Raw genomic sequence first — 12,053 nt, 5'->3', positions numbered from 1 at the left:
GAGAAGCCACCGCAATGAGAAGCCCACGCACCCCAATGAAGAGTAGCCCCCTCTCACAGCAACTAGAGAAAGCCTGCGTGCAGCAACGAAGACCCAATGCAGTCGAAAACAAATTAATTAATTAATTAAAAAAATATCGTGTTGCATATTTGAAAGTTGCTAAGACAGCAGATCTTAAAAGTTCTCATCACAAGAAAAAAAATTGGAGCTCTGGTAATGCATGTTAACCAGACATATTGTGGTGATCATTTCGCAATAGATACAAATATCGAATTACTATGTTGTACACCTGAAACTAATAGAGTGTTTTAGGTCAATTCTATGTCAGTTTAGAAATGTGAATCCAAAGCATTTTGTTTTCCCGGCTGTGACATCTTGCCCCCAGTCTTCCCTTACAGAACCAGAGACCATCTGAAGATTCCAAGATCCACCCGCCACTTTGAGAAAAGCTGATGTAGACAAGAACCCCGTTTATCGCTCCTGTGGAACGTTCCTTTCGTTCTTGGTGTCCCCAGAAAGACTCTCCAATTCATCGGCTGTTCTGGCCCTGACGACGCTTGTGGCCTGTTGTTCTGTGTCTTTTTACCTGGACAAAGGTGTGTGGGGCAGCACCTGGAGGGCAGGACGAGGCCCAGCAGAGGGTCAGCAGAAAGGGCTCAGAGGATCAACGCCAGCACAGAGGCTTCCAGCACCCAAGACCCCAGGAGGAAGGCACGGGAGCCCCGGAAACGCCAGCCTAGCCTCACCACCCACGCGGGCCCTGGTGCTGGACGTACCGTGCGTGCTTCCGTGGCCGTCATGACTGGGGGGGTAGCTGCCACCACCTCCTGCAGGAGAGAAGATGGATTTGAGGAACATTCTGGACGTGGAGTTTGGGTTCCAACAGGTATCCACCTGGGGTGTTGGCCATGGCACCAAAGCCGGGCCCAAGACTCACCCCAAAGACAGCCCCGCGTGATGGCAAAGCAGGGGCCACCAGGGGATGCCCACAGGAGTCCCCGCACCGCCCGCCAAAGTCAGGTCTTCTGGGTGGGAAAGCCCACGCCGCACAGAGCCCTTTAGAAAGTTCTGTGCCTTCAGAGCACACACATGCCCTCCCCGCAACCAGGGCTCCGAATTAATGCAGGCTTGTCTCCCTCCTGCAGGGACCCAGGTACAGAATCGCCTCAGCGAGAAGGAAGATCGGGCGGACGATCCCGATCGTAAACGTTCTTTAGTAGAGACCGGGCACTTTTAATTTTCCCCGATTGTTACTGTGATAACCTTGAAGACAAAGCTATTTCTTGATGGCCTTTAAACCACGGGAAAGATGGCTGGATGCAACGTGCTTGTCCAGACGAGGAATACGCCCCTGGGAAAGTATCAGGGACAAGTCTCTGAACTCTTCTCAAAGAAAATCACAGCATGAAAGACACGAGAAGCTTCGCCTGCTGGGAAACCAAAGCCCCGTAGGTCACCCTCCGGAGCCTGGCACTGCGTGCGTCTCTCTCCTGTAATGTGCATACGGCCTGCACGTTCACTGATACGGGAAAGAGTCTATGCGGCCGCTCACACTTCAGTTATAGAGAAAACCTTACACTCAAAGTTTCATATATACATATATGTATGTGTAAAGATATCTATACACAATATAGATATATTCATATATAATGTTCTATACATACACACATACAGAGAGAAGTTTATATGCATATATAGAAAGGCATATAAACATATAAAGATGTATACATAAATAAAGATATAGATATGTACACATATGAAGGTATTTATACACACTCATATAAATATATACATATATAAAGATATATGCACACATATAAAGATGTATCTATACATACATATATAAAGATACATACATATGTACACATATGAAGCTATACACACACATATACATACATATAAAAAGGTATATACGAACGTAATTTTATAAAATTTTTCTCGTGTTTTTTAAATTTTATACAAGTGTATAAACACATATATTAATATATAAACACAGACATACAGAAAAGTGTTATGCAGGTACAAGTATATAAATATAAAGATATGTATAGAAACATAAACATACACATAAAGGTATATAAGGATGTATATGTGTGTATACATATAAAGGTGCATATATACATAAGTATATGCACATATATAGAGGTACATATATATCAAGATACCTATATATATATAGAGAGATGCATCTATAAAGGCACGTATAGACACAACATCTGTATAAAGATAGGACTGCAGACACACGCATACGGAGGCACGTACGTAAGCACGTGTGTAAAGGAATGTACGTACATAGGCACATGTACACACACACACACACGTTCATATGGAGACGATCCCCGCTTCTGAAGGGCACCTGTGCCGTGGCCAGTTTGGTCCACCTCGCAAGGCCCCGGAGCGGACAGGCGCAGGGACCCGCCGCGATGCGGGGTTGGAGGGGAGGGCCCGCGCGCCACCTTCCACGGGGGGGTCACAGATCACAGAAGCCAGCGCGTACCCGCGGACCGCCCGGGCCTGGGCGGGTGGCGGCCGGCCTCTAGGTCCCTGTCGCTCAGGGACCCTGTGGACAGAGCGCAGGGCCCTCGCAGCCCGCCCTCCGGGGAACCCTCCGCACACCCAGGCCTGTGAGCGTGCGGGGGGCACGGGGGGCACGGGGGCCAAACGCCAGAGGTCCTGGCGGCCGGGGTTCCTGCCTGCGGGCGGTGTGCGGGGACCCGGCAGCCTGGGAAGGGCCGGCGCTGAGACAGACCCCCTCCGCCTGCAGAGCTTAGGCCACACCCCCTTACACTGCCGTGGGGGGGAAAGAGGCCGGCTCTTCATCCCTCGGACCCCCCAGGCCTGCCTTCCCCTGGATGGGGCCCCTGCTTCCGTACCGTCCATTCGCTCCCCCGCCCCCCTTCCTGCGGGGGTGGCACAGTCCGTTTGGTGCCGAGAACCAGGCCTGGCCCGTAGCAAGCGCTCAAGGAAATGCTTTCCGAGTCCTCAGCGCAAGCTAAGCTGCCGTCCTCAGAAGGGGCCCGTCCGGGGGCGCTGCTACCAACCTGCAGGGGACGCTATCCTGCCCCTCGCGCCCACCTGGGCAGCCTACTGCGGCCCCGCTGCACAGCCCGCACGGCGGACCCCCCGGGGCTTGCCCCCAGTCCCAGGAGGGCCTTGATGTCCCAGCCGGGAGCGTGGGGCCCAGCTCCAGGCTCTGTCCCCTCTCCCCGCCCCGCGGCCTCCCCGTCCAGGCCTGCCTCGGGAAGAGCGGGGTGGTAGCTACAGACGACAGCAAACTCCCGCCTGCGGGCCCTTCTCCGGGGACCCCAACCTGCTACTTCCACCCCCCTAGCCTCAAGCAAGATTTACAAAGAGGATGCAGACGGCGGCACTGTGATTTTAACCAGAAAGGTACATATTTGGTTTTCCTCCCTAATCCAAACACAGAGCCCCTTGGAATTTCCTAAATGATAGGAATGATAAAGGGGTCTTTTGTGAAGTGACAAAAGAGATAAAGGCGTCTTTTGTTATTCAGAACAAGCCCCTTCTAACCACACCTGAGTTTATGTTAATGAGGTGACTTTTGGAAAGCCCTGGAGGATGCTGGTCGCCAGGGCAACCAACCGGTGATTGGAGGGTTGGGACTTCCAGCCTCACCCCCGTCCGGTGGCCGAGGAGTTCATCAGTCAGGCTCACAGGACAGAGCCTTCGTAAAAACCCAGGAGACAGGGTTTGGAGAGCTTCTGAATGAGTGAATTTATCTACACGGTGGAAGGCAATGCACCCCAACTCCAGAAGCTCCTACACTTGCGACCCCCTCGCCCTGTGTCTCTTCATCCGGCTGTTCATCTGTGTCGTTTATCATATCCTTTACGTGAAATAAAATTCAGGTTCTATGGCAGGGCGAGAAAAATTTAAACATAAGAAATTTTCTCTTCCCTTTGGCCTCCTCCCTTCCCCCCCGCCCGCCCCACTGTGCATGGTGTACCTGCCTTAGGCATTGGTCGGACCTCCCCCGTCAGCAGGAACATCTGCTCAGCCATAAACAGCAGCGTTCTCCCAGAATCCACAAGACGACTGCTAACAAGGTAACCTTCCTTCTCCATCTTGTAAGGGACCACAAGGACGCTTAGACCTGGGTTGTGTAAACTGTCACTAGTACATGCTGTGATGGCCAGCCCTCTGTCTCCAAAAACTTATAGAAGTGGGCCTTGACTTCTAAACGGGGCGGAACAGTTCTCAGACTTTTCTGAGATTTCTGGGTTACAATCCTCAAATCTGGCTCGAATAAAATTTTCCATGTCTTTCTGAGATCGACCGATTAATTTTTTGTCAACACTTATAATAAACTGGTAAATGTCAGTCAGAAACGTAAGTATTTCTCTGAGTTCTGTGAGCTATTTTAACAAAGTAACCGAACCCGAGGCGGGGTCGTGGGGATCTCCGATCTATAGCCAGTGGGTCAGAGTCACAGGTGACGAGCTGGGACTTGGGACTGTTGTCTGCAGTGGGGACAGTCCTGTAGGACCGAGCTCTTAACCTGCGGGGTCTGAGGTTAACTCCAGGTAGATGACACCAAAATCGAATTAATCGCTGGGGTGGTTTTGGAAAACACACATGGGACAAACCATGAGGTTGCCCATTGGAGAAACCCAGACACTATCCCTGTGGTCCTCCAGAATATTCCTGGCCTCCTTCTCACTGAACTTGCTCCTGTCCTGAGCAGATTTTTTAACTTTGTCAAAATGCAATCAAATGTAACACGCAAAGCGTCGGCAAAGCTCATCTGTGGGTTTAGTCACTGCCGTTTCTAAAGCTCTTCTAAGCAGCAACCGTTCAGACCCTTTTCTGGGGATGCTTCTAGGTGAAGTCTGGGGACGGGCACGGCGATCACAGTCTGGGCTGCCCACTGCGGTCGGGTCACAGAGACAGGTCTGTGTTTCGGAATCAGAATAAACCTCAGGGCTTTCAGGGGTTTGGGGCGAGCCTGGCTGCTGGGTATAAGCCGACCTATGGGGGATCCGGGTGCCATGGGGGCGTCAGGAGACAGCAGAGCCCAAGACGGACGATGGCCGTGCCAGACAGGAAGCTGTGCATTCTGCGAGCTCCTGCCGGTCACAAGCCGCCGCCCCGGGCCCCCTGCCTCCCGCCCCCTGCCTCACTCCACCCACCCATATCCTGCAAACACGGGGGGATCCCAGCCCTCAGGTCTGAGCTGTGCCATTTGCTAATACTCTCCAGATGCCCACAGCCAAGTGCAAAGTTGCAAGATGCGGACGGAAAGGAAAACAGGGGAAGCCCCTCGACCCCGGGCTGGGGCCGGCGGGGTGGGAGCATTTGGGGCTGTACGTGCTGCTGGATGCATGAAATCTATGTGTTTCCTCTCCAGAAGCCAAAGAGATGGCCCCCAAAGATGCACTCGTGAGAGAACACGGTCCTATTGCCCTGAGGGTCCACCCAGCAAAAGCTGGTACCACCGTAACCCACCATCCCCGCTTTGCAAGCCTGACGTCCCCAGATCTCCTTTCCTTCCTGCTCGGAGGTCAAATGCCCCTCTGGCCTCCGGAAACTTGTTGAAGGCCCTGCTACTTGGGGCCACCATGAGATCCAAGGGGATTGTCTCATGATGTGTGAGACCCCTAATTGTCTCATGATGTGTGAGACCCCTAATGGCTCTTCCTCTCCCTGTCTGCTCCCTGCAGAAGTGACTCGGTCCGTCTCCAAGAAACCCACGCGGAGACGCAGCCCTCCCTCCAGGGTATAAATCGTGCTGCTGGGGGTTATGAAAAGTGTCAGATGCAGAAGGCAGGCAGGGGTCCTTCTGCCTTCTCTCAGCAAGGATCATCCCCTCGGCGAAGCCTTCCCAGAGCCGTGGGGAACCCCAAGGAAGGGGTGTCCCTTGTGTGTCCTGCCACCCAGTACATGTGTGAAGCAAAAGACAGGGCAGCGTCTTCAACAAGATCAGATGAAGCCTCTGGAGAGCTCAAGGGATCTATTTCGCTTAAAGGCGTGTCTCAGGGCTTCCCTGGTGATCCAGTGGTCAAGACTCTGCTCTTCCAGGGGACACAGGTTCGATCCCTGGTGGGGGAAATGAGATCCCACATGACGTGTGGCCAATAATAATTGATAATAATAATAATAAAAGGGTGTCTCCTGAAACATCTTGGAGGAGAGAACAGCTTTGTGAGAACCCCTTAGGAACATCTTGCTGGGCGCTGTCAATCAAAGAGCACAGCCTTTTGGAGGCGGGGCCGTTAGACCTTTCAAGCCAACATCACAGTGGAGGGTATGTGTCCTGATGAAGGGGTTTAGGGGTGAGCCCTCCGTCGCTGAAATTAGCTAAGGCATTGCTCATGCAACTGATCTTTACAGGACCTACTGTGTGCCATGCCTGGCTTCCGGCTCTGGGGATGCATCGGTGGAGGAAAGGCAAAAATCCCTGCGCGCGCGTGTGTGTGTGTGTGTGTGCTTTTCATTCTAACTCAAGGAAATAAATGAACCACAATTGCATGGCATTGCATGTTACAAAGTATAACATGATCTCCTGCTGCAGGGCAAAGGGATACAGAGAAAGGATCACAGTTTAGGATCTAGAGGTCAGGTCTCGGAGACAGAGATGCCCCCCGAAGCTGAAACCTGCAGGGAAGAAATGATGCTTGGATCTCTCTGAAGGTTGTCTGGTTGGGCGTAAGCAACGGTGTTTTGCACCCTAGGAATTCAACGTTCGAATAATATCTCAAGAGAATCGGAAACAGGGGAAGTCCCCATTGCCAAACCAGCTGGAAATGGGGATACCCATAGAGCTGACCTTTCCCCAGCACCCATCTGTCGGCACACGTGTCTGCCCAAGCCCTGGAATTCTTGCGATTCTCCCACCACCATGAGCCGCCATCCCTTCCCGAGTGGTCTTCCCCCAGGTGCCTGGATTCCCAACACGTCACTCGACCTATGGCGGGAACTCAGGCAACGTGGCCCCAAACGGCTCTTTACAAGGGAAGCAAAACTCAACGGAACACCCAAAACAGAGCAACCAAGGACAAAGAGAATCTCCTTCCTCCATAGTGACGTGAGATGCCTTTGGGGCGCATTGCATTTTTTCAGCCCCAAACCAAACCAAACAAAATGCATCCTCTATCAACAGAGGGATTGGTAACAGCAGGTGAACTCCTTGTTAAAGAACCTCTGCATATTTCAAACGCCAACTCGTATTTCACCGTCCCAGGACAGAATTCCAAGATGGTCCGTTGCATCCCTCCCAACGCTTCCGGAAGGCGTCTCAATACTCAGGACTCACCTCCACTGTTGTCAGAGCTGCCAGGCTGGGGACGTGGCATTGGCTTTGGCCTTGGATAGATATCTGTTGGAAAACACCAAGGTGATGTTAGGAAAAGAATGACATCTTCCCGCAATGAACCATTCACACAATACAAAAGACCGAAATACAAAATGATATTCCGGCTTATTTATATTTGCTGTTTATCGCTTTCACAGAACCTCTGGTACTCAAAGTCTCCAAAGCTTTAAAAACCATGTTGGGGCTTCCCTGGTGGCACAGTGGTTGAGAATCTGCCTGCCAATGCAGGGGACGCGGGTTCGAGCCCTGGTCTGGGAAGATCCCACATGTCGCAGAGCAACTAGGCCCGTGAGCCACAACTGCTGAGCCTGCGCGTCTGGAGCCCGTGCTCCATAACAAGAGAGGCCGCGATAGTGAGAGGCCCGCGCATCGCGATGAAGAGTGGCCCCCGCTCGCCACAACTAGAGAAAGCCCTCGCACAGAGACGAAGACCCAACACAGCCAAAAATACATAATAAATAAATAATAAATAAATTTAAAAAAAAAAAAAAAAACAAAAAACCATGTTGATCTCGGGGACCAGAACCTCCTAATTTGGTTCTGAAAGCAAGAAGTTCAGAAGTTCACGGATTCCTGACATGAGTCTGGCAGACACTGCCCTGTGAATGTTCCAATGTTTCGCGTTATCGCAAACATCAGGTTGTTTGCAAAAGCCCGTCGTCAGTATTAGGACAAAAGCCCGTCGTCAGTATTAGGACAAAAGCATCGCACGTTTTTGATGACGTGTTACCCTTCCTGCTGTGCGTGTGTACCTGCCCTCTCTGGAGTTAATCTTAACTTTTGTCACAAATGCCCTTAATCTGTCCTTCAAACTTAGCCCAAGCTTCCTGCCCCAGAGCCTTGGCACAAAACACTGTCTCTGCCAGGATCTCCCATTCCGACTGCAGGGCCTTTCTTGCACAGCAGAATGTTCCAGAACAGCCTGTATTCAAGGGACTGCTCACCGCTGCCTTCAATGACTCACCTTTCTTCTCGAGAGACACATACAGGAACTGGGTGAGCCAGGGAGCAAGCATGAAATTTAAGGAGACCTTCTACTCCTGTATTGCCATTTCCATACTTAAGTTCTAATCCTTTCCCTTCTTCGTTTGCTGTGTGTGTCGAGTTTGCTGCATCCCTGTTTTTACATGTTTTATCGTTTCATTATGAATCATGCCAAATGGGTCAGGCAGAAAGTATATTCACTGAGGCTGCTCAGTGTTCCAAAACTTCTTAATCAAGACGTGTTCCCCAATAAACAATAAACCATCAGAAGAACCAGCATCTAAGGGAAAGTCAGGCTGATACCAAAAGCCACATAACTCATATCAAATATCAATTCATTATTTGGGGGCACCGTACTAAAGGCATCTCCCCACTGGGTTTTAGCAGAGCTTGAAAACAAAGGCCAGAAAGCAACCTTCCTCTAATTTGGAATGTGTCAGCTGCTGGAACCCTGAGTCATAGAGGGACCCCTCCCAAGCGTGAGGCTTGCTACCCACGCCCTGGGGTGGTGAGTCACCCTGGTCCTGGTGACTCATCTTACAGGATGGCCAGCGTCTAACATTCTCTGCACCCCGTAGGAGGGAAGCCCATGGGAATACGTTTAAGCCGAGATCCCCAAATAGACTGTAGCAAGAAACACTCCCCAGGAGGGATTTCCATCGGCATCTTGTAGAATAACAGCACTCCATCGGACAATAGTTTGTTGAAAAGGCTGGGAGGAATTTTTACAAGACAGGAATCGATGGAGCTGGGATGTTAAAATTGGAGGGGAAAAAAAAAAAAACCAAAGAGGATGAAACTGACCAGGACCCAGTGGGGCTCCTGGGCACAAAAGCCTTCCTGTGTCCCCCGTTTCTTGATTACAGGAAATAGGCTTCATTCAGCCCCCACGACCTTCCCTGAGTTCCAACGGGCAGATTCAAGCAGTTGCTAATCAGGGAAGGGAGGGGTTACAGAGACAAGGGAGGAGCAGTGAAGAAACAATAGTGCAGCCTGGGGGCAGGTCCTGGTTCCCCCTCGAGGGATACACATGACAATACTGCTTGGCAGATATCGAAACCCCCAACAAACGGCCGGTGTTGACTACTTGATAAAGCATTCTTCATTCCACACAGAAGACCACAGTTTGATAACCTCTGAGAAGCACAGACCCCATCAGGAGACCACCTGAGCCCAGGTGATGTCTAGATTGAAGGAGTGCAGGCCCTGCAGGCACCCTGGTCCTTCTCGGCAACCCCACCCCTTGAACCATGGCTATAAAACTCCTCACCGAATCCCACCCCAGGTAGGGACACCGTTTTGAGGGCAGGAGCCTGCTGTGTCCCCCTTTGCCGGGCAAAGCAACGAAGCTATTCTTTTCTACTTCACCTGAAACTCTGTCTCTGAGATTCAATTTGGCATCGGTGTACAGAGGCCAAGTTTTGGTATCAAGGATGACAAAGCAATGACGTAAGCGTCCCTTAACTAACGCAGTTAGTGGCCTGGGCTGCTTTGCAATTAGGTAACAGCTTCGTAGAACCTTACGTCTTACTTTTCGTGACATCTCCCTCACCATGACCATCGCCACCGCCGAGGAGATGAATTTCCACCCATCTCAAGGCCACACCAAGCTTCCAGGAAGCTTCCGCAGGCCGTCAACTTGGCTAGCGTCACTGGTCACCTCTGCCTGGTCAGCTTTTAGGTCTTCAGGGTTTTTGAATTGCTGAGGACTTTATGGGCTATTGGCTAATATTACCCCCCTCCCGGCCCCCCCCCCTTTTTTTTAAAAAAAAGTGATGTATAGGCGCAGTGTCTGCCAAGCTTTTAAAACAAAGGAGAAACTGAGGATAACTGACCTAAAACGCACAGTGCACGGGAAGTCATTAGGAACCACGGAAACAGCTTGAAAAAGACGCGTCCTTCAGCCTGATTAAAATTCCAGCACAATAATGACCAACGTCCCCAAATGCTCAGTATTCTCCAAGTGTCTGAGCAACGAGGAAATAAAATAATGCAATCTGCTCCCCCGCCCCCGTAAAAGCTAAGCTGGCTCTTACTTCAGAAGCAGCCAGATGAAAACTCATAGTTAAAAAAAACAACAACAAAAAAACAGGCACCTTTCATCAGACTTGTTTTGAAATGTATGAACGTTCTTACTTCCACTGTTGTCGGGATTTCCAGGCTGTGGCTGGTAGGGAGGCCTCGGCTTTGGGTAGATATCTGTGGGGAAGACAGCATTGCATGTTTAGAAGAGAAAAATGTCCTTCCATCAGTAGCAGCCTATAAAATAAGAACTAGAGCTTATATTTTATTCACAGTTGCTGCTCACAGACTTACAGATCACCATCGAGCCGCTAAAAATCACTTAGCCGCTAGAAATAAAACCTCAGAACGTAGAACTTAAAGAAAAAACTGCATACACAGAGTTACAAAACTAACTGTTTAGCCTTTACATTGTACACACACACACAAAAAAACCCCAAAACTGTTTATTCCTTGAAGATTATTTTGTCTGACCTTGCTACATGATGCCATTTTCCCCTGGTTAGTATCTGTCTCCAAATCTTTACCCAAACATTTACTTTCACTTTGTTTAATAGCATATTAAAGTGCTTTAAGCCCTGTCTTTTAACATAGTCGTTAAATCATTTTACATCTACAGTAATTAACGTTACGTTATTCCTACTATTTTTTTTTCCTTTCTTTTCTTTTTTAAAATTTCTGGACCTCTACTTAGTTAATCAAGTTTACTTTATTCTTCATTCAGTCAAGTTTATTTTATTCTTCCTTTAATCCAGCTTATTCTTCATTTTTCTCTATTTAGTTAAATCAAGTTTATTCTTCATTCAATCAACTTTATTATTCTTTTCATCAACTTTATTCTTAATTTGTTATCTCCTGGGCTAATGTAGGAATTATACACTATCAACCTAAGTGTGTGTGTTTCTGTTGAAGTCCTTGTTTTCAGTTCATTTGGGTCTATACCCAGGAGTAGAACTGCTGCATCATAGGGAAATTCTATATGTAGCTTTCTGAGAAGCTGCCAGACTGTTTTCCGCTGAGGCTGCACCATTTTCTATCCCCACCAGAAACGCACGAGGGCTCCAATGTCTCCACACCCTCACCGACACTTGGTATTGCCCATATTTTGATTCCAGCAGTCCTAGTAGGAATGATGTCTCACTGTGATTTTGATTTCCAGTTCCCCAAGGGCTAGGCTTTGCTTTAAACACCTGCCCCCCTTTCACACGCTCCACGTCCCTAGAAACACCTTCAGAAAGCTCGTCTCAGGGGCGCAGCCTCATTTCTGGGCAGTAGTCACTCACCTGAACTCGGCTTCTTGGTGGGCTCTGCGGACAAAGAGAGAACGTACATTCAACACGCATCGAGGATTTACGTGCAGCTCAAAGAAAGAATCGTTAACGCCCGAATAAACAATGAGAATTTCAAGGCACTAACCCAGACATGATATGAACACAAATTCCCCTCTGTATTCAGGGGAAAAAAAAAAAAAGAACAAAAGCATCCTTAAAACCCATGTCCACCAGTCTCCACGGGAGCTGTGCAGAGGTCCAGCTGGGGGAGCAAAGCTTTCCTGAGGTGGTCAGCTCAGCTCCTTAGGAAATGAGTTTCCTCCGAGCCTTGCAGGAGGTGAGGGAGCGAGATTTCGGACGCCCGCAGGATGACCGGCTGAGCAAAAAGCATCCAGAGGGCAGGGGCGCGCAGAGCTGGTGCCACACAGACGTGCAAGGTGACT

At 49.8% G+C, this 12,053-nt stretch overlaps 1 protein-coding gene across 21 annotated transcripts in view; it reads right to left on the bottom strand.

The window, feature by feature from the left end:
• XG (Xg glycoprotein (Xg blood group)) overlaps positions 1–12,053 on the bottom strand; it is a 38,814-nt gene that overhangs the window by 11,031 nt on the left and 15,730 nt on the right. For 9 of the 21 annotated variants that reach the window (XR_005018438.1, XR_005018440.1, XR_005018439.1 and 6 more), the window contains exons 3-6: positions 11,623–11,646; positions 10,454–10,516; positions 7,274–7,336; positions 777–827 (exon numbers count right to left, since the gene is read on the bottom strand). Coding sequence is in view for 18 of the 21 variants with exons in the window: in XM_036840966.1 (XP_036696861.1) it covers positions 777–827; positions 7,274–7,336; positions 10,454–10,516; positions 11,623–11,646 (201 nt within the window). In the remaining 3 variants the exon portion in view is untranslated. Of the gene's footprint in view, positions 1–776; positions 828–7,273; positions 7,337–8,297; positions 8,556–10,413; positions 10,517–10,633; positions 10,754–11,622; positions 11,647–12,053 lie in introns of those variants that run through there. The other 12 variants (XM_036840965.1, XM_036840975.1, XM_036840977.1 and 9 more) reach the window with 3 other exon arrangements.

Source organism: Balaenoptera musculus, chromosome X (assembly GCF_009873245.2).
Source record: "Balaenoptera musculus isolate JJ_BM4_2016_0621 chromosome X, mBalMus1.pri.v3, whole genome shotgun sequence".
NCBI lineage: Eukaryota > Metazoa > Chordata > Mammalia > Artiodactyla > Balaenopteridae > Balaenoptera > Balaenoptera musculus.
The sequence above is the reverse complement of the archived record's forward strand: the minus strand, read 5'-3'. Positions and strand labels throughout refer to the sequence as shown.